Source organism: Desmodus rotundus, chromosome 3 (genome assembly GCF_022682495.2).
Source record: "Desmodus rotundus isolate HL8 chromosome 3, HLdesRot8A.1, whole genome shotgun sequence".
NCBI classification, from domain to species: Eukaryota; Metazoa; Chordata; class Mammalia; order Chiroptera; family Phyllostomidae; genus Desmodus; species Desmodus rotundus.
The window spans coordinates 160959053-160983927 of NC_071389.1; the positions used below are offsets into that span (position 1 = coordinate 160959053).

The 24875-nt window shown below is 37.7% G+C and overlaps 1 protein-coding gene across 9 annotated transcripts in view; it reads right to left on the bottom strand.

Moving 5' to 3' along the window:
• Window positions 1–7170: 7170 nt before the first annotated feature.
• Window positions 7171–24875, bottom strand: part of LOC112318433 (mucin-19) — a 94408-nt gene continuing 76703 nt past the window's right edge. For 4 of the 9 annotated variants that reach the window (XM_071221049.1, XM_071221052.1, XM_071221053.1 and 1 more), the window contains 18 exons: window positions 20821–20874; window positions 20218–20271; window positions 19469–19516; window positions 18995–19048; window positions 18479–18523; window positions 18041–18094; window positions 17871–17918; window positions 17445–17480; window positions 17110–17163; window positions 15361–15408; window positions 13578–13607; window positions 11780–11811; window positions 11529–11691; window positions 11135–11172; window positions 9678–9788; window positions 8678–8717; window positions 8202–8310; window positions 7171–7559 (listed from right to left, as the gene is read on the bottom strand). In XM_071221049.1, the coding sequence (XP_071077150.1) occupies window positions 7382–7559; window positions 8202–8310; window positions 8678–8717; window positions 9678–9788; window positions 11135–11172; window positions 11529–11691; window positions 11780–11811; window positions 13578–13607; window positions 15361–15408; window positions 17110–17163; window positions 17445–17480; window positions 17871–17918; window positions 18041–18094; window positions 18479–18523; window positions 18995–19048; window positions 19469–19516; window positions 20218–20271; window positions 20821–20874 (1196 nt within the window). In that variant the 3' untranslated portion in view covers window positions 7171–7381. The remainder of the gene's footprint in view (window positions 7560–8201; window positions 8311–8677; window positions 8718–9677; window positions 9789–11134; window positions 11173–11528; window positions 11692–11779; window positions 11812–13577; window positions 13608–15360; window positions 15409–17109; window positions 17164–17444; window positions 17481–17870; window positions 17919–18040; window positions 18095–18478; window positions 18524–18994; window positions 19049–19468; window positions 19517–20217; window positions 20272–20820; window positions 20875–24875) is intronic. The other 5 variants (XM_071221051.1, XM_071221050.1, XM_071221054.1 and 2 more) reach the window with 5 other exon arrangements.

Below are 24875 nucleotides of genomic sequence, written 5' to 3' on the forward strand. Positions count from 1 at the left end.
TAATTAAATAAGTAAGTAAGTAAATAAATAAATAAATAAAAGTATAATTAGAATTCTGCAAAAGTCATACTTTGACTTGACTACACACTCGGGACCTGCCTGCTCTCTGGCCTCATCCCAGGACGCACTCCACCTCAGTAAACTGAGCAACAGAAGCTACTTTGTATTTACCAGGTTTATCTTAGGTTGTTTCTTCTGCCTATAACGTTCTTCTGGCAATGCTTAGCATAGCCAGCACTTTCTCATCTGGCAGGTGTCATCTCAAATCTCATCTCCTCAGGGAGGCCTCCCGGGGGCAGCAGGGGACACATATTTAAAGTGTCTTTTTATTGCCTTTGTGCTCACATCTTGTAACCATTCTTGAGCTCAAGAACATTTTCATGGCGAATTTACAGAGCAGAGCACACAGAAGATCCTCAGATAAAATTTACTGAATAAACGAATGAAAGAATTAATGGTAATTATGATGAAGCATGAATAAAATTAGCATTCTTTGCCTTTCTTGAGATGCATTTATTCCTATTAGACATCAGCATAACTTATTTAAACAAGCACAGTTTTTGTCCATAATTTCCTTCATAATATTTGCTTTTCTCCACACCTATTTATTTTCAAAAGATTTAAAAAGAATGCTAATAATCTTTTGAAAAAGTCTTCCCATTGTTCAGAGCTAGGACAAAGTTTATGTCTTCTCATGTCCTATACAATAGGGTGATTAGAGCTATAAAATGTAGGCTTTTCTTTTGGTGAGACAGCCAAGTAGCTTAGATGTGAACTCTGGTTTTCTCTGCTTCACTTCTTTCCTCTTTTATATTTTGATTATTTGGTGCTGCAGTAGTCTCTACATCTAAGATTTTGGTAACCAATTACAATACGTGGAGGTGTTTTTCCCCACACCACCAAGCAATTCTCAGACACCAGCCAGCTGTCCCACAATTTAACTCATGTCTCATGCTACGCACCTGGAGCTCAGACCCTAAAAGTTAAGGGTCCAGTCCCACAAGACTGCCTCCCCCTCCGGCCTATCTCCTGTGCTTCTGACCAACCAGCTATAAATTAGAGGTCCCTACAATCTCCTCTTTGGATTCAATTAATTTGCTAAAGTGGCTCACAGAACTCAGAAACATTTTACATATTAGATTACCAATTTATAATAAAAGAACATAACTCAGGCACAGTCAGATGGAAGAGATACATAGGGCAGGGTGTCAGGGAAAGGGCATGAAACTTCCAAGTCCTCTCCTAGCAAGCCACGCTCTTCAAATCTCCACAGGTTCACCAACCCAGAAGTTCTCTGAATCTGTTCTTTTATATCTTTGTAGGGGCTTTATTACATAGGCAGAATGGATTAAATCATCAGCCATTGATTAAACAAAACTTGATCTCCAGCCCTTCCTTTTCCCTGGGGGCTGGGTCAGTGGCACCATGGTGGGACAGGAAGTTCCAGCTCTAAGCATCAGGTTGGTTTTCTTAGTAACCAGTTCCACCCTTCAGTGTTTTCCAAGTTACCTCATTAACGTAACCAAAAACACCTTTATCTTTCTCATCACTTAGGAAATTCTAAGGGTCTTAGGAGGTCTGGGCCAGAAAAGGAGTCCAAAACCAAATATATATTTCTTCTTATAGATCACAATACACACCAGACCCTCCTGATTATGGCTTTTTTTTTTTTGCTTTTAACAGTAAGTATTTTTTATTTCTTAGTTCCCCAAATATTCCATGGCAATCCATTGCTTTTCTCTTCTTTTTCATATGCAAAAAGAAATTAATTACAGTTTACACTTAATATTATTTTGTGTTAGTTTCAGGTAAGATTATGGATGCGTGGAGTAGGAATCTTGACCTCCTGCACTTAACTCCGGCTCCCAGTTGGACTCTGTCCCAGTCAGACCTCAGTGCCTCCCGCGCTGCTCTCTACCCACGCCAATCAGCACGAGCTGGATACTCCTGCAAGTGGAATTTGGCTCCATCCCCTTTCCTCCCTTTCTCACGTCTCTACCAGGAATCTGTCCAAACCACAACATAAGATGTTTATTGTTTTATTGGAAGCTTTTGTAAATAATTTCATTGCAAGAACATGGAGATAAAATTACAGTCCAAACAAAGGAATTGTTCCCTAAAGCCTTGATGTGCACACCAGTAATTTCCCCTTCTCTCCCTGAAGTTCTAAAGCAGCTGAGAAAGAAGTTTCTTCAACGTACAGGTATAGGTGTAAATACCAAATGGAACCATATGGAATTGTAGTTATTTGACCATGCTGACCAGCAAAACTAGTAATTTAGTGTGATTAAACCAAAGACTTAACTACTTCCTCAACATAAAGTGCTTACACAATTATTGTGTAGTCCCATCGGGCATTAACTTCCAAAGTACTAGAAGGTCAAAAGAAATATCAATAGATTCCAAAGGAATTATTTGAGTTTCCACCATGTTGCATGCCTCATTTCTCTGTGATAGTTTGGTGAAGAAGGAAATCAACTAGATATATAATAGCTCTATTATTGCAAATATCAACCAAAACAGATACAATAATGTAACCATGGGTTGCTCATATTGTCTGCTTTATACTCTATAGGCAGGCTGTATATTTTCGTTCCATATACATTCATTGAATATGCATATTATCATAGCAATGTCAGATAGTGACACTTTTAAGCTGGCAACCAAAATAGATCTCATTTCCATTTAAATATGCAAGAACTTTTGAAATGTGAATGTACAAGAGGGCATGATCGGGGCCATAGCCACAGCGTAGAGCGTTGAAGGGTACTCAGGGCAATGCTGTGATGAGCGGATGCGTCACTCGCACTGAGCTCTTGTTACACAGAGTGAGCGCATGTTCTGCAATGCTTGTGGACTGGTTTCATGTCATATTGGGTCTTGCCAACCCTTCTAGCCTGCAGATAGCAATTGTAATATGTGAAAGTGTGAAGTGAATGTTGAGAATCTAGCATAACTTTCCGACAAAAAGAAGAATGCCACACTCTAGGTATTTCTTTGAAATATAAATGAATTCTATTTGAAACCTATGTGTAGTCAAAGCTAAACATTATCTCCTTTGTACCTTGTTGTCTCTAGAGAATCTCTTTTGCCAAATTTCATCCTTCATGAGATATAGGAAACCTCCAAGAGTAGCAATGCATTCTTTTCCTGGAGATTTTAAAGCAAATAAGAGATATTATATCACTTCACCAATAAATACTTGAGTATATATATCTAACAGAGAAGAATTAAAAAGGAAAGTACAACCACAATACCATCATCGTAACCAATGTGATTAATGTCAATTCCTTAATATCACTTACTACACAATCTTTGCTATTCTCCCTCTCTCAGAAATGTCTTCATAAGGTTGATTTGTCCCAGAAAGAACCCACACTACACCCATGCGTTGTGTTTAATTCCTATGATTCTTAAGTCTTTCCAGTATATCATTTTCTCCTCCTTTATCATTCTATTTGCCAAATAAACTGGGTCATTATTCTTGTTTGACCGCATATCTTCACAGTATTATTTCAAATGTTCCTGTAATAAGTCAGATGCTAGATTGGATTCAGGCTTAATGCTATTAAAATTCAACATAAAATGGAGGCTTCACTTGAAAATTTCCTAGCAGACAAAACTATTTAAGCCATGTAAGCAAAGTAAGTCTAACTTATATCATGAATACAAGGAAAATTTAACTTCCATTATTTCTTGTGTCTCTGAAAATCATAAAAGAAACAAGTCATCTTCCTCAAAATGGTTGAGATGGTTACTTTTAACCAATCCCCTGCTATTTGGAAACCTCCATTGTAATAACCGATCTTTAGCCTTTAACCATTGTAGGGTGAAAACTCCTCAATTACACTTTATAAGCCATCCTGTAACATCACCCCCTGAACTTCACATTAGTTTTAAAACTAAAAGCTCTCAGTTCACAAACTGTTCTTAAATGCATAATAAACACTTACTAAGTACTATTTGTTGAGTTGGTGGTTTTAATTTTGCTGTTTCTAGATTTTTGACAATACACCAAGAATAGTTTATAATTAATACTCTCTCTCGCTATTGAATCAGTAAGAACAATGGTTATTTTATTCACTGTTAGTAACATTAATATTACAAATAAATGGGCCAAGAGGTTTCAGCCTTTGTAAAATCATCCATAATCTTTCACATAATGGCTTAAAGAAGAATTGGCTATGATTGCCTGTTTTTGGTTAGGAATTATAAATGGCTATCTTTGAATTTTATTATATCTCCTATATGTATTAGTTTGTATAAAGAAGAAATTTTTCTCATTAACTATTTGGTTATCTTACATATGCATACAGCAGTGGCTGGATAAATGCTTGATTCTTTCCCTTTATCAATTTTTAGAAAAAACAATTGATATCTAGCAACTATCCTAATATGGCTAAAGAGGTTTTTTTTTCTTTTTAGTATTATAAACACATGGATTTTAATATATATGTGTGGTATTTTTCAATGAATTTAAATAATGATTATTTTAATGCTCAAATTTATCCTTTGCCATTGTGAGCACTTTTAAACTGGCTTCTGTGTCTTTTTTACGTGATCTCAAGAGTCTTGTATAGTTTCCTTGCTTTCAGAGATGACAAGACATTTCATATTTACAGCCCAGATGACAAATCAGCCATTTGTCTGAGGAGCCCTGGTTTCTTTCAGTGGCAAACGTTTGATAACGAATATCTGTGCACAATGGCTGTTTGTTTCTGCTGGTTGTTATTCCTTCTAGACAAGCGAGGAGATAAAGTTATCAAATGTACATATTTTTAGAATGAGAAAAAGAAATTCTGGCTTCATACTGATTTTTCCAATTAAAACAAATAAAAATATTGAGGTTTTGCCTAATTATTTGTTTTTATATTTATATCACATATCTTATAACCACTTATATCTTAATTCTGCTATGAGATATATGGTTTTCATTGAAAACATGATAATGCAAAGGGGTAAATATTGTGAAATGCAGAAAATTTCACACTTTTGGTATTGTGGGTAATTCTGGTAAGTAGTCTACCCCTTACTTATGAATGACTTATTCATCTTAATAAATGATACTGAAACCTAATAGCTATCTTTTATTCCCACATTTTCTTACTGTTTTTAAATTGTTAGCAGATCCTATAATTTTACTTTCAAAACATATTCTAAATTTATTCACTTTTTCCCATTGTCACTTACTACTACTGCTCCCTGCCAACCATTAGTTAACTACTGATGCATTCAAAACACCCCAAAACTTAGTAGTCTCAGACACCAAGCATTTATTATTTTTCACAATTATGTGTATTGCACGGGCGATTCTTCTGGTGTGGGCTCACTCAGCTAAGACTGGATGATTTCAAATGATCTTATTTACATATTTGAGGTTTCACATGAGGTGGCTGGGGTGGTTGGGATGACTGGAACCTCTGTCCTTATGGCTCTTCATCTGCAATGATGCTACTCTGGGACTTAGTTCATATGACAGTAAAGGATGTCCAGGGTCAGCATAGCAAAACTCCAACAGGCCAGTTTTTTCTTTTTTTTCAAGCCTCTGTTGTGTCACCAAAGCAAGTCACCAGGCTAAACCTAGATTCAAGGACTGGAGAAATAGGCTCTACCTTTTGATGGGAAGAAAAGTAAATCCATGTGGCAAGATTGAGCATAAAGGGATGGGAGGAATTTGTGGCCATTTTGCTTTCTACCACATTATACAAGGTTAAACCACTGCTATTTCTCACGTGAATACTTGCCATCGATGCCCTGTTTGTCGTAAGACCACTGAGCCCACGAGAATCAAGGAATATGGGTGGACAGCTCTTTAATGTCCATGAATAATATGTAACAGCCAAGAATTTCCTGAACATTCTCTGACAGAGGACCAATACCCAACCCACGACCTGGGGACTGCATGTGGCCCAGAATGGCTATGAAAGCAGCCCAACCACAAAATCGTAAACTTACTTAAAATGTTACGAGATTTTTTATTTTTGTTAGCGTTTGTGCATTTAATGAGTGGCCCAAGACAACTCTTCTTCTTCCAGTGTGGCCCAGAGATGCCAAAAGTTTGGACAACCCTGCTACAATAACCGAAATACTTTTGGGGGCCAGTGTTACCTAAGCCACATGTTACTTTAACAAAATTACCTAACTGAGCCAAAATGTGTTTGAAATGCAAGGCAGACAATGGATAGAAGGGGAAAACTTAGCAAATAGCAGAATTTCAGAGAGAGAGAGAGAGACAGAGGGAGAGAGAGAGAGAGAGGCTTTTCTAGCTGCTTTTAAGATTCTCTCCTCTTAACTTTTGATACTTTAATTATAAATTATATTAATTATAAATTGTCAAATAGGGGTCTCTTTGAATTCCTCTTATTTGGAAATCTCTGGGTTTCTGAACCTAGATTTCTGTTCCTCTCCCCATGTTAGGGAAGGTTTCAGCCATTGTTTCTTTGAATAAACTTTCTGCTCCTTTCCCTCTTTCTTCTCCATCTAGGACCCCTATAACATGTCCATTGGTTCTCTTGACATTGTCACCTAAGTCCCTTTAGCTACTTTTGCCCTTTTTCATTCTTATTTTTTTCACTTCTCTGATTGGCTGAATTCCACTCTCCTCTCCTCAAGTGGTATCAATGGCTGTAATTCAGAGAAGAGCTGGGACTGGACGTACAGATTAGAAATCCTCTGTGTATAAAAACATCTACAGGTGTTGATGGAATCATCTAAGAAACATGAGTAAAATGAGAAGAGGAATAGGATGCACCTTTGGAGAAATGAAAGTTAAAGGGCTGGCAAAAGGGAAGCTGTCCATAAAAGGTATGAGCATTAATCAAAAATGATGTAACAGAAACAGCAAGAAAAATGATTCCAGAAAGGAAGAGTGGAAATGATACCAGATCCTATAGAAAGAACTATAAGGAGGCCGCTGATGTCCTAAGCAGAGAGAGTTGTAGTGGAATGAAAGGGGTGATGGAACTGGCATGAAGAAGTGAGAAAAGAGAACAAAGACTCCATTTCCAGCAAGTTTAACTGTGAAGGGATGGAACGAGTGGCCTCGGGAGAATGGCCTCCTGAGGCCATTAAGAGTGGAATATGGGCATACTGGAGAGCCGTGATAGCACTCCATTTCTCCTCGACTTGCAGAATTCTTATTGCTACAAAATAAATACATGTACTCACTAATTGCTTGTGAAATGATATTTATTTGTCCAGATTGGGTCAACAACAGAACAAAATGCCTTATAATGAGAATTCACCTTTTGATTGAGATACAAATCTTACTTATTCTCACAAGTGGGTGATTAGTTTTGTTCACTTGTAAAATAAATGCCTGCAAGTTATAACTGGAAAGGCAATGTTAATGTTAAGTGGCCCCTCTGGACATAGATCATGCCTATGACATAGATGAAGACGCATAGCACTTGTTTAAGCAAGAACACTTGGTGATGTGCCTGTATCTGTAAGACATTGTACTGCCATCGGGGCAGTTAAGAAGAATTTCTCTAAACTCGTACTTTTCATCTTGGCAGCAAAGGCAGGAATTTTCCAACTGAAAGATATCATAATTGTACCTAAAAAAAAATCAGAAATAAATATTTTTGGAACGTCTTTTGAAATAAGTTGACATCGATGCTCAAGTTCTAATTGGCTAAGTGATTGACCAAGCCGCCCAACCAATTTATGTTTTCCTACACCTGTTTTACATTTTCCCCTCACTACAAATTTCTGATGTGGTAGGTAAAATCAAAAGAAAAAGGAAAAAAAATTCAAAATGGAGAATTATAATGTCATAATTAGAGCATTATGGTACAAAAAACCCAGATTTTTAAATATACAACTAAAACCAAATTATTATTCTCCATAAATTAATTTATATGTGAAAGTATACATAAAGGGAAAAAAGTAAAATGTTATATGTAAAGTGCTTGTGACAGTTTAAAAATGCACTTTTAGCGAGAGTATTTGCTTACGTACTCTGTACTCACTGTATGAAAATACATTTGCATAAGGGCATTATGTTTGATATACACAGAAAGCTACTTCAGAGTGAATCGTCACTTTTGAAAATGTTTGTATCTCAGATCTGAATATTTTACATATTAAGGTCCTGACCATGAGCTGTCATATAAAAATTTTTCCATGTAATGTTTTGAAAGTTTTATTGCCCCCACAATGTTACAAAATTAACATACAGTATACACTCAAAAACTCACCTGAGGGTCTTTTTGCATTCCCCTACACATCTTGCCATCTCAAGTCTTTTCGCACAACCATTGTACCTAACAGTGACATTCACGAGTGAAGACCGGCAATTAGTATTACCTAAAGCAAAGCAGATCAGAGAGTCAGAAAGGTTTAACATTAACAACTGCTAAGTCTCGGTTTTCTGAATCAAATTAGAGAATAGTAATAACTATTTCACAATATTATTTCACAATATTATTCCTTCTTGTAAACGTCACTGGTTTTTTCCTAGGGGGAATGTTGCAACCAACATAAATAAGTATCTAGCACATTAGGTGCAAATATCCATTGTTAGTTTATGGATTTATTAAATAGATTAGAATACCTGTTGTGTTATTAACACAGGACACCTCTTAATAATCAGCAATTTTGTTTTAAAGAAGCTTTTTTTTTTTTTCCAACAGCTTACACATTTTCTCTACATGTGGAGCTTAATTTTACTTACATGTATAGCAACATTTTTTTGAATCATAGACTCGGTCTACCTATATGGGTGGGAGAGAAAGAAAAAAGACTGAAAATTTTCTGTATTTTTCTATAAATAATATAACATGTCTTCACTTATTGAACCAGTATCACATGGGGGGGCAGATGGAACAGATGAGCGTGATCTCAGATCAGTGAGCACGGATGGGAGGGAGTAGTAATAAAAATAAGACTGAGTATTTACACTAACTCTTGCAACAGTGGGTCAAAAGGGAAAAACAATATTTACACCAAATTTTTCTCCGAAATAAAATACAGAGAAATCAAAAATCATTCCTTACTCACTTTAATTGGAAAATACTTTAATAATGACATTACCACTAGACACTGGAAGTTTCTTATGGGCAGGGATTTTTACCTCACACATTATTGTGCTCTTAAACTTATCAATGCATCAGAGTAAAAATGCAGTCGATGTTGAAATCCAACACTGGAGTGCTAAACTAAAGCTGTAAAACACATCGTCAATTTTATCTTCAGAAAGAAAAATAAGTTGAGCTTAAACCTTCCTTAATAACTTAAATTTAAGCATTCATTAACACAAAGCCATCATCCCACTTGGGGGGGATAAAAATGAAGACTGTAGCACAAAGAAAAATATGAATAGTACACATATGTGGGATTCCATGAAAATTTTGAACCTTAATAGAAAATTGTTAACCTGACTCCAAAAGCCTTAAAAACAAACTAGGGTTTTTGTTAAAAATAGCAATATGCTTTCTACAGTAATTTATTTCTTCTAGAATAGCACTATATTAAGTTTTATGGAGCCTGCAAATATATCCTTGATATGAAAAATATACTTGACAATAAAAGGTGGATGAGCTATCTGGAATGAAATCTATAAAGACATCTATTGGCCAGGCAGAAACGTTACCAACTAAAGAAGAAGACAGGTCGTGCTTGCATTGAATATGAGAAGTGAATCTTGCTACTTATTGCTTGAGAAGACGACTTACTTCCGCACACCAGGTCTGCCTTGGGCAGTCTTGAACCACTGTAACCAAACCGGTCTTGTCACAGAAGTAGGAGACACAGGGGTTCTTGGGGTCCCCAAATGAAGCGCCAATCTGGGAGGTAGGGAGGGGGGAGAGAACAAAGTAATTATTCATCTTGGTTTCTATTTGAAGTTGATAATAAAACCTGTTAAAAATTCAAATTCATGATGTTTAGTGAACTTCCAGGGGCACTTTCAGCCATTAGGCTAATATTTAAGAAGAGGTGGACAGAAAGCCTTCCACTTCCCATGTATAAATCAAAGTTTCTTACTGAGAGCACAGAATGAGTCAAGATTTTCAAATTAAAATTCACATACTGTTATTCTATTATACTTCTTAAGTATTTTGAAGAAAGGTTATTTTATTTGGAGACGTGAATTGACCAATTGTTATAAGTTTAAGGGAAAACAAATAAGAAATCCAAATGGGAAAAAATGGCATAAAGTAGGCTTATCAAAAATAACAAGTCACATTTTACTTCAATCTTTGCTTGTGTTTCCATATGTTTAAAGTTCTCTAGATTGCTTTATAATTCATTTATGTTCAAAATTCAAACACCTGATTTGAAAATTATATTTCTTTTAGGGTCTCAAACCACAAAATAAACTTTCTGGTCAACTAGAATTTTATTTCAATTATTTTGCATATAAATGATTAAAGGTAAAAGATTTTCTTTGTTCATTAAACATCATAATATTTTAATGTTTAAAAACTGTCATAAATTCTCAAGTCAGGTCACCTTTGGACACTAAAAACTTTTTTACAAAACTAAAAATTTGGTGTGATAAATGAGTTACCAAATTAAAAACTATCAGACTTTGTTTTTATATCTTCCCTAACATATCACATATATGAGTACTTTATTTCATATTTTTTAATATTTAGTATCACCAATTCCAATGTATTAAAGTCAATTTGAGAATCAACTGGTTTTTATAGCTTCCTGATATTTTTTTCTAAAAAGTTAAATTACTTTCCAAAATGTTAAATCAGTTGTCAAAACCCACCCTTGAATATACTGTATTGCTATGTTCACATAATGAGATTCTAGTCTTTGGGGTTTTCTTATTTGATCTCTGACAGTTTGGCCATCTGATCTTTCTGGTTATAATTACAGTTTAACTCTGTTCATTGATTTGAATGTTACAAAGTGTGTCTTCTCCATCTGGTGAGACCCATGGGAAATATTACTCAGAAGCTCCATTGCTAGGTAGTTAATGATCGAGTATATTTTCTCCCTTTGAAGTGAGCCATGCTGAGTATTACATTTGACATTCCTTTTGAAATTGAATACAGGAAAAAAATGAATTCTGCCTCACCATTACTTATGAAAATTTCATGTCATAAACTGAAAGAGCCTGCCTTTATTCATAATTATATTAATAAAAATAGAGAAAGTAGAAACAACCATTACCTACCTCATAGTTGGTATTGTTAAAGAAACATATTCTTGGTTCTGAAAAACAAATACATTATTTTATACTAAAATAAACATTATAATTCTTTTTATTTATAAAACAGAAATTGCATTGTGCATATCAGCCAATGACAATGTATATATCAGCCAATTACAATGTTCTTCCCATGACAACATCATACCCCTTTAATCTACTGATTGTATTCATAACTGTTCACTCCAGTTCCCCCACACCAAATACAGTAAATTTTAAGAGAGCAAGTATTGATTCTCTTTTATTTATCATCTCTACCTAGCACAGTGTTTGTCATATATTAGTATCTCAATAAATACCTCTGGAATGTGTGAGTAAGGAAACAACCATTCAGTTCAAATAATGTATTATGAACACACACCACAGTATCCAATTTCACAGCAGGTGTCATTATCTTTGAACTTCACAAGCCTCTCTTCAGTCTTGCATGTGGGTGGAGAAGGGCATTCCTTGGGCTTACACTCCACAGCATTTGCATCAGTACAGGTACATTTGTGGCAATTAGCTGTCCAGACATCTCCAGGCTTCGGAAACAAAATGAAGTTAGACTTCTGTTCTAATACAGAAATGATGGCAAATTTGAATTAAGGTAGAGGAAAATTATGTACATACAGATTTCTCTTCTCCCAGTGGGCCATGGCAAACTGTTAACATGAAATGATAAATGCTAATTAAATTTGGCAAAATACAACCATCTGTTATTTGTAGATAACCAGCAGGTGGACAATACTGTAATTAGCACTAGGATTTCAGAGAGACAGAATTATGGAGGACTGTATGATCCTTTAACATGGAAAAATCATATCCACCCACTTTGATCAAACTTTCTCTAATAAGCTCTCATATATTTTCTGTTTTTACAAGCCCCTCCAAAGGAGAATTCTTGATTTCTCCAGGCAGTGGTCCATAAAGCTTATGGCTACTGCTTTACTTACTATTTTACAACCTGATGTCTGCTTCCATAAGCCTACAAGTCACCAAGACTTTACAATGACCAGTCTCAAGGGCCTTCTCAGTTTTTGAGATCCCTATCACAGCTGACACTTGTAACTCTCAGCTTGAAAATGTTCTTCTTCCTTCGGATTCACCACTCTGAAATTCTCCTCTCTTATCAGCTCTTTCTCCTTTTTCGCATTTTGTCTCTAGTCATCCCTCTGGTACTCCCCCTCACGACCATGTCAAGTGTCCACTGGAATGTTAGGTAGACGGCTGTCAAACTTCTGGCTCCAGTCCCAACATCTTGTGTGAGGCACACCCAGACCTCACTCAGCCAAATAAACAGCATGCTGGCCAGTTTATGAAAACATCAAACTCAATGTGCAAAAAAGATTGCATAGTCTTCCCCTAAAATCAGTTTCTCATCTAAACTGGCTTTTTCCTATTAAGAACCAAGCTATTCTTTCAATCATTTAAGCTTAAAACTTAGGAGTCATTTTGGTTCCTTCCTTTCTATCACTTGATATCCAATCTACTGCAGTCCTGTATCTTCATCCTCACCTGAACTCCTTCCTTTCCTGGTTCTTCTTGTTGTATAATAATCTAGGATCTTACTATCAATGATGGAGCACACTCTGGCTTTTTCAGGGGTTACTCTCACTCAGGTCTCTTCCTGATCAAGTCAATTTTCGATACTGTAGTTAGGATAATTCTCCTAAAGCCTAATTTTCATCTCATCATTTCTTTGATTAAAAACTTCTGACACCTCCTTAATAGTCTTGTAAAATATTATTTGTTTTAGCATTCTAGCTTCTCAGATCTGCCCTAATGTGGCTCCAATCTACTTTTCAACCTTGTCTTACTTCTTCATTTATATACCCTGGACTAGTCTGAATATTGTCCTCAAATTACAATTCTGTTATGCATTTCATGTTTCTTACTGTGAAATTTATTCTCAGCTTTATATAAAATTTGCCTATGTTTCTTTGAAAACCTCCCATCTCCCACTATATTCTATGGTCAGAGAAGAAATTTTTTGGTAACTTTTGCCAAAAGTTACAAAAGTGACAAAGCTTATCACTTTGGCTTGAGAGTAGTAGGAACTCAAAACCCACTAAAATTATTGAAATTTAAGTTTAATTTTTCTCACTACAGTAGCTCTCAAAACAGCTGGAATTACCTAGTTTAAAAGATGTTACCAAGTGACAATTTTGATCAAGATATCATATAATCACATGAAGCACTTTATTTAGTAGGTACACTATTCTGATTGATAACATTTATTTGGTTTGGCTTCATCAGTTTGTGTGGAAGAAAACAGACTACTATTCACTGAATAAAAACTAAATTCATCTACTTTAAGTTTTTCTGTTCTATAAAATTTTCAGAGTGACTTTTATTATCATGACCTCTGAAATTGATTTATATGCATCACTGATGCAGAATGATTGGTTTTCAATGCAGGTGTTCTTACCTGGAGGTGGTGGAAGTGGTGCTGGACATCCTGTGTAAAACAGACAGCTCATATTAGTCCCTAAAGTTATTAGAATAGTTTTGAGATAAGCATAGTTACCTCATTACTGAAAATAATGAGCTACATTGCTAGTCTTATGAACAGACATATTCCTATCTATCTTTTCTTTCTGCTCCTCGTGGCATTTGAAATTCCACGATCAGCAAGTGTTCCCTTTGGGTCACAAATTTTAATTGGTGGGATATACATGAATCTGAAGGAGCAATGAGAAAGCATCAAGGTAAACTTCTCTAACTTGCAGATTTCCTTGGAAGAAAGTTCTGATGAATAGACAAGAGAATATATCATCAAAACAGGAAAAGAATAATTCATATACAGGACACATATAAGTGCTTTTAGTTACCTACTTATTTAATCCTTTAAGAACTTCTATCTTCTTTTAGTCTTCTTGAACTATTTCAACTTAGCTCTATCTCTCCCCCCACCAAGCACTTTCAACAGGTCACATGTTTCTTTTTGAACCTTCACACCTCATATATTTTGGTCAACCCAACAATTTACTGATAAATTTCAAATTCTGTTTTCAAGCAGCTAGAAATCAGATCAATACTTTTATTACATACCATGTAAATAGTCTGGCCTAGAAGCAACAGAGTATTTGAAAAGAACTTAAAATTTCTGCATGTTTAGGTAGAGGGATGCCCACAAATAATAGGTACAGAAACACAGAAAGGAAATTAAAGATGTGGGTGCTGGCAGGATCAAACATCTCTGTTTACTGAGGGGGGCTAGGCTATTCCCCAATTAAGAAAGTTCAGCAGATTAGCAGAAACCAGAAGCAGGAGAGAGAAATACTCTATTAGGCACTGATACAGCAGAAACATCTTCTATGAACCAGAATTCCAAGAATTCATTGAAGATATTCATAAGATGAATCATAAAGGACAATCTCCAGCCCCGGCTGGTGTGGCTTAATGGGTGGAGCACAGGCCTGAGAACCAAAGTGTAGCCAGTTTGATTCCCAGTCAGGGTACATGCCTGGGTTGCTGGCCAGGCCCTCAGTAGGGGGCACACAAGAGGCAACCACACATTGACATTTCTCTCCCTCTCTTTCTCCTTCCCTTCCTCCCTGTCTAAAAATAAAATAAATAATGTCTAAAAAAAGGAACAATCTCCTAATCTCCACCTTGTTATCAGAATAATCTATCCCAGACACCTATCTGATCATATTATTCTCTTGATAAAATTCCTATGGGGATCGCATTTAGTGTAAGGATTAAAGTCTTGTTGAAGTTTGGCAATACTGTTCTTCATGAACTTTCCTCTACTTACATTTCCAATCCCATTTCTTCCCTGAACCTCGTACAGACTCTGTCAATATCTGGCTGGTTCCTGAATTCACTCATGCTGTCTCATGTCTCTTCTCAAGGGCTGTTTAGTAGAATTCCCTTCTGACCGCCGCCATTATTAAACTCAGTCACATCCTTTCTGTTCCCTGCACTCAGTAATACCAACTAATAGGTGGAAATTAATATTCTCCACTCACTGGACCCTTGAGACCATAACTGTTGCACATGTTTATGGGTTAACGTTAAACACACTATAAAGACAGTATCAGTGCCCATACTAATCCCCCCACATACAAAGTAATAAAATGACAAGGACTACGTTTTATTGATGTTCTTGGCTATTAGCGTCTGCTACAGAGTCTAACACATACAGGGTATTAAAGAAATGTTAGTTGAATAGATAACAAAGAAATTAGGATTTTTCCCATACTGACCTGTTTTATTTTCAGTTTCTTCATTTCCTGTTGCCTCTACAATGATTTCTGAGGAGAAATGAAAGGATGACATTGTCATTTTTTTCATTAGAATAACACGTATGCATATCTAGTTTCTGCGTCTGTGAGTATACCGATGACCACACAACAGGATCATCCTCAGGGAAAGCTTTGTGTGGATTAGACAACTCATTCCAGTACATTCGGGCATTTCATGTCACATGGGCAGGACACTTTGGGGCTTGTTTTTATTCCATTTGACACTGAGGAGAAGCCTGGAAAATGAAATATTAAAAAATTTGGGAATAGCATATTTCATAGTCTCATACCCAGAGATTTCAAACTAAGAGTTCCATTACTAAGTCATCAGGAAAGGAGTTCTGGTGAAAACCTAACCAAAAAAAGGCCTAGGGGAAAAAATCCCTGTTTGAACTTCAAAGTCATCTTCCAAAAGGAAATTTAGCATAACTTCCGGGCCTCCCTCACGTGTTTTTTCCCACCACTCCTCTCCCTCTTTGTGATGTAAATCTTCCTTCCGACTGTGGCCAGCTTTATAGCCCAGGATGTCTTTTTCAAAGACCTGGGAGCCACTCCTTTAAAATGTAATCATCGAGAATACAGTTATATGTAAAATCTAATGATCAAAATAAGCAAATAAACAAAATAGAAACAGACTCATAGATACACAGAACAGACTGACAGCTGTTAGAAGGAATGGGATTTGTCGGGCTGGGTGAAAAAAGGAAAGAAACAAAGCCGGCAGGACCTCAGAGACACAGGCAATGGCATGGTGATTAAGAGAGGGAGAGGTGGGAGGGGAGAGGTAGAAAAGGGTATATGAGGAGATATATGGTGATGGGAGGAGACTTAACTTTGGGTGGTGAACACACAGTACAAACCAGATGATGCATTATAGAATTGTACAGCAGAAATCTGTATAATCTTATTACCCAGTGTCACCCCAATACATTTAATAAAACTGAAAAAGGAAAAAAAGACGACTACATAACCTTCCCAAAATTATGGGAACATATTAGATAATTGTTAACACATTTAACATACATTTTGGAAATACTTTTCTAGTTCTGTGAAATATGACATTGGAATCTTGATAGGAATTGTGTTGAATCTATAGATTACGTTGGGTAGTATGGATATTTTAATGATGTTAATTCTTCCTATCCATGAACACGGTTTGTGCTTCCACTTATTTGTATCTTCTTCAATGTCTCATAATTTTCTAAGTAGAGGCCTTTTACATCCTTGGTTAGATTTATTTCTAGGTATTTCATTCTTTCTGAAGCAATCATGAATGGGATTGTTTTCTTAATTTCCCTTCCTGTTAGTTCCCTTTCTGTTAGTTGCATATAAAAATGCAACTGATTTCTGGATATTAATTTTGTATCCTGCTACTTCTCTGCATTGATTTATCAGTTCTAGCAGTTTCTTGGTGGCATCTTTGGGGTTCTCTATGTAGAATATCATATCATCTGCAAATACTCATAGAGAGCAGGATGATAGCTATGATGGGAGTAGGTAGAGGGTGGAGGGATTGAACAGAAAAGAAAAAGGACTGCTGGACATGGACATCAGTGTGGTGATTGTGGAGGGGATAGGGATATAAGAAGCCTAAATGATAATGGGAAAAACACAATAGAAATTTAAATTTTACAAAAAGGTATCATATGCTATTGCTCCAGAGGCAGCCCTAAGACAGAAATTGTAGCACCAGTTACCTCCCTGATTTACCTGAGCTGGAACTTCCAGGCAAGATGGTCCTGCCAGGGGCCAATCCAGTAGAGCCTGAAAGCAAAGTTGAATGGTAACATCATGTAATTTCATTCCCATAGTAAGTATATATTCTAGATTAGGAGGAGGACACTACAGAACTTTTCATCATGTACAAAGACCATTTTCAGGAATAGCTTGTTCCAGAATTGTTCTATGCATTTTCTAATGTAATGTTTCATTCTGAATATAAATTTGTCAGAGTGCAATTTGGGGTGGTGGTGGGGACCCTCAAAGATAACATTCTTTTCTCTGGGGTCAATGCTGAATAGACAAGGGCATTTTCCTTTTCTTACCTGTTTGAATGTCAGTGACTAGGCTACTAGATTCCCCTAGAAAAGAAATAAAGCAGGATTGAATTTTTTATTTGGGTATTGATGGTGTAGAAATTTTAATGTTCTAGAAAAGTTTAGACATGTAATAAAGAAATTTAGTGATATTGTATAATAGTAGCATAGTGTCATGATTAAGAGGATGGACTTTGGAGCCAGACTGCCTGAGTTGAAATCTGCTGTTTATTTGCCGTGTGACTTGGGGAAAGTTAGTTAATATCTCTGAGCCACAGATTTTCTCATCTGTGAAAAAGAAATAGTACTTACCTCATAGTTTGGAGCGAGGGATAAAAGAAATAATAATGAGAACGGTTATGTAGAACAATCAGCACTCTAAAGTTTTAGTTACGATGTCATCAGAAAGCAGAGAAGTCAAGTCCACCAGCTCACCTGTATTGATTCCTGTGGCCCCACTGCCTCTAGAGGGCGACGTAGTTCCTAAGAGAGAGGAAAGGTGGAAAAATGTGAGCTGAAGAGCATTTAACATTCTGAGGAAAGGAAAGGGTGTACTCTTCTCAATGACAGCACCATGGAAGATTCTCTCCAGCTAGCTGGCTCACCTGTGTTTGAACTCCCAGGTTCAAGTGCAGTACGAGAAGCTACTGTAGTGGTACCTGCAACAAGATGATAAAGTCTGGTAATTGGGACTACTGGGAAGAGATATCAGGTTAGTATTTTACTATAGCAGCCTTAAAAGAGGGATCATGACATCTGAAGTTAAGTAAGGGGAATTTCCTTCTTGGTAACCTCCCTGTGTTAAAACCTCCAGATGTAATTGTCATCCCAGAAAACTCTTCAGTGGTACCTAAAATGCAAAAAGTGAATGGAACAATAGAGTATTTCCTTCCTAGTTCATCTTGGCAGCATCAAACTTGTGGCCCTAAAACACTGGAAGCCCTTTCCTGAAGACATTCTTCTCTAAAGAAAATGGAAAATAAACTTCACAGCACTTTATTTCCCAGGTTTCCCTTTCACTATTTCCCTTAACTATCACTTACCTATTTCGTTTCTAGGGACAGAGCCACCTGGTGTGCCAGAGGTGCCTAAGGGAGGAAATAAAGCATCTTTAGTCTTTATAAGTAATAATCTTTGTTACAACTTAGAGCATTGTAATAATCAGCTGTCTTCATGAAGCTTTCTAGTAAGGGGAGATAAAATAAACAATAAGTAATTGAGAGAAATTTACTTATTGGGGAGTAGTGGGAAAGGTAAACTGGGTAAGGAGGACTGGAAGCACTGAGGGGTTGAGGTACAGGCAATGTGCACTTACACCCATTTGGGTGGGGGAGGGGTGAAGAGAACATCTTTGTCAGCCAGAATACTGAGGACAGTCTGGCGGAGACATCTGAGGTCTTGGAATCCCCAAGTCGAATAATTACCATGTTGATATCATACAATATGGCCTCAGAGGAAATACAGGTCCCTCCTTCACACTCCTACCCACCCGTGTGATTACTGCAGCAACACAAATAGATGAACGATGAGAGTCCTAGGTTTCTTTCTAAAAAGCTTACCTCCCAGCAGTCTTCCTTGGGTAGTCTCACTGCCTCCTGTGTAAGTCGTGGCTTCTAAGAGAAGAAAACAAAAAGGAGTAAGGACTGGAGATGTAGAAAGGACAAACTGGGCTCTGACTGGCTGTATCTCCTGAGGGGATACACTCAGAACTCCAGACCTGTGTTGGAACTTCCAGGGGTAACAGTTGTGCCAAGGGCTAGCCCCGTGGTGCTTGACACACAAGGGGTAGAGATCTTCACAGTGATGCCTAAATGTTAAAGCCCTGCTTCCAAAAGGACACCAAGTGCATCTACGTTATGTCAAAGGGCCCTTTCACTACTTACTGATGAGGTGAAAATCATAGGCTTTCCTATGACCCATATCATTAAGAAAGTAGTAAAAATATCAATAGTAATATTCCCAGTGCAAGGCACCCTCCACAGATACTCCACTCACTTAAAATGGAGAAGAAAGGTGGGTTTCTCCTGGCTCACCTGTCACACTCCCAGCTCCCTGTCCTTGTGGTACTGCAGTGGTGCCTACTAGGGGGGGAAACCAGAACACTATTTAAATGTGCCAGAAATATTGACTACCATTATTGCTCTTATGAGAAAGAGAACCTATATGTAGTGTAGGCTTGTTTAAGAGTTCACATCGCTTTCTCTTATGCCCAGGTATATACTGTGCAGTATGGTTTTTGGACTTCGGATGCATCAGAGAGCAGGATACTCATAGATCTCTACCCTAACATGGCTACATGCTAGCAGATTGGGTTCATCAGTAAACAATAAACATGATAAATAAATGGGAAAATGCAAACCATATATGAGGAATGGGGTTTGGGCAGGCAGCACCTGGCCCACAAGTGGTTCTAATCCCTGCCATCCAACAACTAGGTCTGCAAGCCTGGGCTTCTGGAAATAATGATGGGGACAAGTGAGTTCATGGAATTTTTGTGACTCTGGCATAATGTGTTCCCAGAAGATATGCAGGCTGATTTCCTCAGCCTCCCTTGCCACTCATGTGTTCACTCTAGCTACACAAACAGGGATTAGATAAAAACTCCAAAGTCTCAAATTAAAAAGTTCAGCTTCTAAGAGTTCTGCTTGGGTGGTATCACTTCCTCTATGGAAATTATCAAAAGGTTTTAGACTAGGTTGGGGGAATGTATACCATATGCTATTGTCAGAATATATTGTCTAAGGTGCAAATGTCCAGATTTTCTATATATTTCTGACTTTACCTGTGTTGTAAGTTCCAGGTTCCGGAGTTTTTCCAGGGACTATACCAGCAGTACCTACAATAAGAAAGGGGCAGTGGTCAAAACTTCATTGCTGTCCACCAAGTGATTTAAATAGGAATCTAAAGTCTCCACATAGCAGTAAATGACAACCCTGTGACATTCAGTTCCGATAAGTAAACCATTGTGCTGCAATTAAGTTTTGTTTTCTATAACTTTTTTCTGAGTTCTTAACTATCATGTCTCTTGCCTTGGAGGGGTGAAAAAAATTTTCCCCACATTACCACTTATGAGTCATTAATTTGACTTCATGATGGTCTAGTGAAGCCTCTCGTCAGCCTAGGCTGTAAGTAGGCTGTGTAAAAAATTGGCACGTTTTCTATTTTTCAGAATTTACTTGATAGATTATGTATAAACAGTGCAGGTATTTTCAGAAGACAGTTTTTTTTTAATTACTTTATTGTTGTTCGGTTACAGCTGTCTGCATTTTTCTCCCCACCACTCCCCCCTCACCCCAGGCAAACCCACCGCCCTCCCTTGCTTCCACCCACCCAGAAGATGGTTTTAAGAAGTTGTGACATGCATGTGTTAGCTAAGAGTGCTCACCTTTGTTTATTCCAACTCTGGTTGTTTGGCTTTCTCCAGGGAAAGTTGTGGCCTCTGAGGGAGAGAATGAGGAAAGGGCATGATTGGAGAACATTTCAGGATTTTGGAAAAGATATAGTGGTACCCCTGCAATGGATAATCCCAGAGGAGACATCTAATTTGTGGGAAGAGATGTGGAAGATTCTGTTTTGATTTGTTGCCTCTTATTTTGTTAGGGTAAAGGGGAGATTCTTGTGTAAGTGGCGGTTTTCCTTTGTCTGTCTTCTAATTCTTTTTTTCCTTTATAGATTTTATTTATTTATTTGTTTTTAGAGAGGGGAAGGAAGAAAGAGGAGAGAAACATCAATGTGTGTTTTCCTCTCGTGCGCTCCCTACCAGGAATCTGGCCCGCAACCCAGACCTGTGCCCTACACTGGGAATCCAACCAGCGACCCTTTGGTTCACAGGCCGGCACTCGATCCACTGAGCCACACCAGCCAGGGCTGTCTTCTAATTCTTAACTATCACCCAGTTTTCTTGAGCCCCTTTGCTTTAAATACTTTTGTCATCCCACTGACATTCAGGCTCAAAGGATTTCTTCATTTTCCAATATGCCTCCCTCTCTTTGAGAAGTAGTCAAGTGACTTCCCAAGACTGCCAGTTCTCTTTCCATGAATTCTCCAGCCATCTTTGAAACTCCACATCCACAAGCACTCTGACTTGCCAGGTGCTCTGACTGTCTCAGTATTCTCCATTCAGGGTGGGGCCCAGTTCTTCTGGGGGTGGACCCTAGTTGATGCTATCTATGTTCTATGACTATGAAGCACCTCTCTCTACTTCTCACACCCTGGCCCAAATCTCACCTCCACTCAGAGATATCTTTCCTGTTCTTTAAAGTATTAAGTTTTCTCTGCCACCCCTCCAAATGACTAGGTATGGGATCTGCATTGATATATATGGTTTTTAAGAGGTATGTGTGGATTGTAACACAGAGCCACAATTTTTGCAAATATTTTTCGGTTTCTATTGGTTCCTTGAGTTTAAATGCTACTCAAATCTAAGAGCATCAGTGCAAATTAAGGACCAGGTTGTTAATTCATACATATCACATGCTTCTAAGGGGGGTATGGTTGAGGACAGCTGAAAAGTCAGGTACAAATGGGTCTGAATTCTCAGAACCTGTGGGACCAGTGGATCCCCAGGGGCACTGCCAACTCCAGCACCAGGTGATACCCCAGCATGGCTTCATTTTATAATAGAAACAAAAAAGGAAGCTAATTAAAATACAAAATTGATCATTTTATGAGATTGGCCTGTGTAAGGAAAAATAATTTTAAATGAGAGGATTAATTGTCTCTGTAAAAAATAAGAGACTTCCCCCTTCATTTTGTTAGAACATTTACTTTAATTTTCACTGATATGTCCTCTAGAACAAGGGACATAAAGGAAAGAATAAACAAATAGGACCTCATCAAAATAAAAAGCTTCTCAAAATAAAAAGCTTCTGCAGGGCTAAAGAAAACAGCACCAAATTACAAAGAGAACCAACAGTATGGGAAAACATATTTGCTAATGATACCTCAGACAAGGGCCTGATCTCAAAATATATAAAGAACTCACACGACTCCACTCCAGGAAGACAAACAACCCAATTAAAAAATGGGCAAAGAACTTGAACAGACACTTCTCCAAGGAAGACATACAGAGGGCCCAGAGACATATGAAAAGATGCTCAGCATCACTAGCCATCAGAGAGATGCAAATTAAAACCACAATGAGGTGCCATCTCACACCAGTCAGAGTGGCCAACATAAACAAATCCACAAACAAATGTTGGAGAGGATGCGGAGAAAAGGGAACCCTAGTGCACTGTTGGTGGGAATGCAGACTGGTGAGGCCACTGTGGAAAACAGTATGGAATTTCCTCAGAAAACTAAAAATGGAACTGCCCTTTGACCCAGCAATTCCGCTGCTGGGATTATACCCTAAGAACCCTGAAACACCAATCCAAAAGAACCTGTGCACCCCAATGTTCATAGCAGCACAATTTACAATAGCCAAGTACTGGAAGCAACTAAGTGCCCATCAGCAAATGAGTGGATCCAAAAATTATGGTATATTTACACAATGGAATTCTACACAGCAGAGAGAAAGAAGGAGCTTATACCCTTTGCAACAGCATGGATGGAACTGGAGAGCATTATGCTAAGTGAAATAAGCCAGGCAGTGAGGGACAAATACCATATGATCTCACCTTTAACTGGAACATAATCAATAGAAGAAAAAAGGAAACAAAATATAACCAGAGACATTGAAGTTAAGAACAATCTAACAATAGCCAGGGGGGAGTGGGGTGGGGACAGTGGGAAGAGGGGATTACAGGAACTACTATAAAGGACACATGGACAAAATCAAGAGGGAGGGTGGAGGTGGGCGAGGGAGGTGGGTTCAGCTGGGGTGGGCTGGAGGGATGGGGAGAAAAGGCATACAACTGTAATTGAATAACAATAAAAATTAAAAAAATAATAAAAAAATAAAAAGCTTCTGCTGGGCTAAAGAAAACATCATTAAAGTGAAAAGAGAACCAACCATATGGGAAAACATATTTACCAATGATACCTCACACAAGGGTTTGATCTCCAAAATATATAAAGAACTCACACGACTCCACTCCAGGAAGACAAACAACCCAATTAAAAAATGGGTGAAGGACTTGAACAGACACTTCTCCAAGGAGGAAATAAAAAGGGTCCAGAGACATATAAAAGATGCTCAGTATCACTAGCCATCAGAGAGATGCAAATTAAAACCACAATGAGATACCACCTCATACCAGTGAGAATGGCCATCACAAACAAATCAACAAACAAGTGTTGGAGAGGATGTGGAGAAAAGGAAACCCCAGTACATTGTTGGTGGGAATGCAGACTGGTGCAGCCACTGTGGAAAACAGTATGGAATTTCCTCAGAAAACTAAAAATGGAACTGCCTTTTGACCTGGCAATTCCACTGCTGGGATTATACCCTAAGAACCCTGAAACACCAATGCAAAAGAACCTATGCACCCCAATGTTCATAGCAGCACAATTTACAATAGCCAAGTGCTGGAAGCAACCTAAGTGCCCATCAGTAAATGAATGGATCAAAAAACTATAGTACATTTACATAATGGAATTCTACACAGCAGAAAGAAAGAAGGAGCTGCTACCCTTTGCAACAGCATGGATGTAACTGGAGAGCATTATGCTAAGTGAAATAAGCCAGGCGGTGCAAGACAAATACCATATGATTTCATCTCTAACAGGAACCTAATCAACAAAACAAGCAAGCAAAATATAACCAGAGACATTGAAATTAAGAACAAACTGACAGTAACCAGAGGGGAGGACAGAGGGGATAATGGAGGAAAAAGGGGGAAGGGTTTTCAGGGACAAATATAAGGGACAACTGTACAAAACCAAGGATGGAATCAGGGGAAGGAGGTGAGGATGGCTGGGGTGTGGGGGGGAGATGGGCGCAAAAGACAGAAACTGTACTTGAACAACAATAAAATTCAAAAGCATTTAAAAATAAAGAAAGAAATGCATAAATAAATAACATTTACTTTAGAAAATTTGTAATATTCAGTTCTTTCTCTGTGTCTCTGAGATGTAATTAAATCTTTTAAAAAACTTATAGGCCTCTTGCCATCATAATGACCAAGGAGTGTCTTTCTCAAGAACTCGGACATTGTCTCTTGAAATGTAAACCTTAAGGGATGTGTTTCCCTCTCTTCTAGTTATAAAACTTCCTCCTGTCGTCAAGACAGGGGGTTAATTTTCTAATTTTCCTTTGCAGAAAACCAGTGAACCAATCAGATGGCACCCCAAAAACCAGGCGAGTGTAGCCTGAACTCTGTGGAGTGGCGGTGCCTGGTCCTGTTGCGTGAGCACTAATATTGATTTTCTTCAGAACAGGCATGTAGTGGGTTGGGTCTGCTGGGTGAGAGGTCTTTCTGTCTTTACCATCGCTCAGCAAATTGCCTGTGATGGGCATCACATTCTATTTTAATGCTTATTCAATAATAAAACTATTTT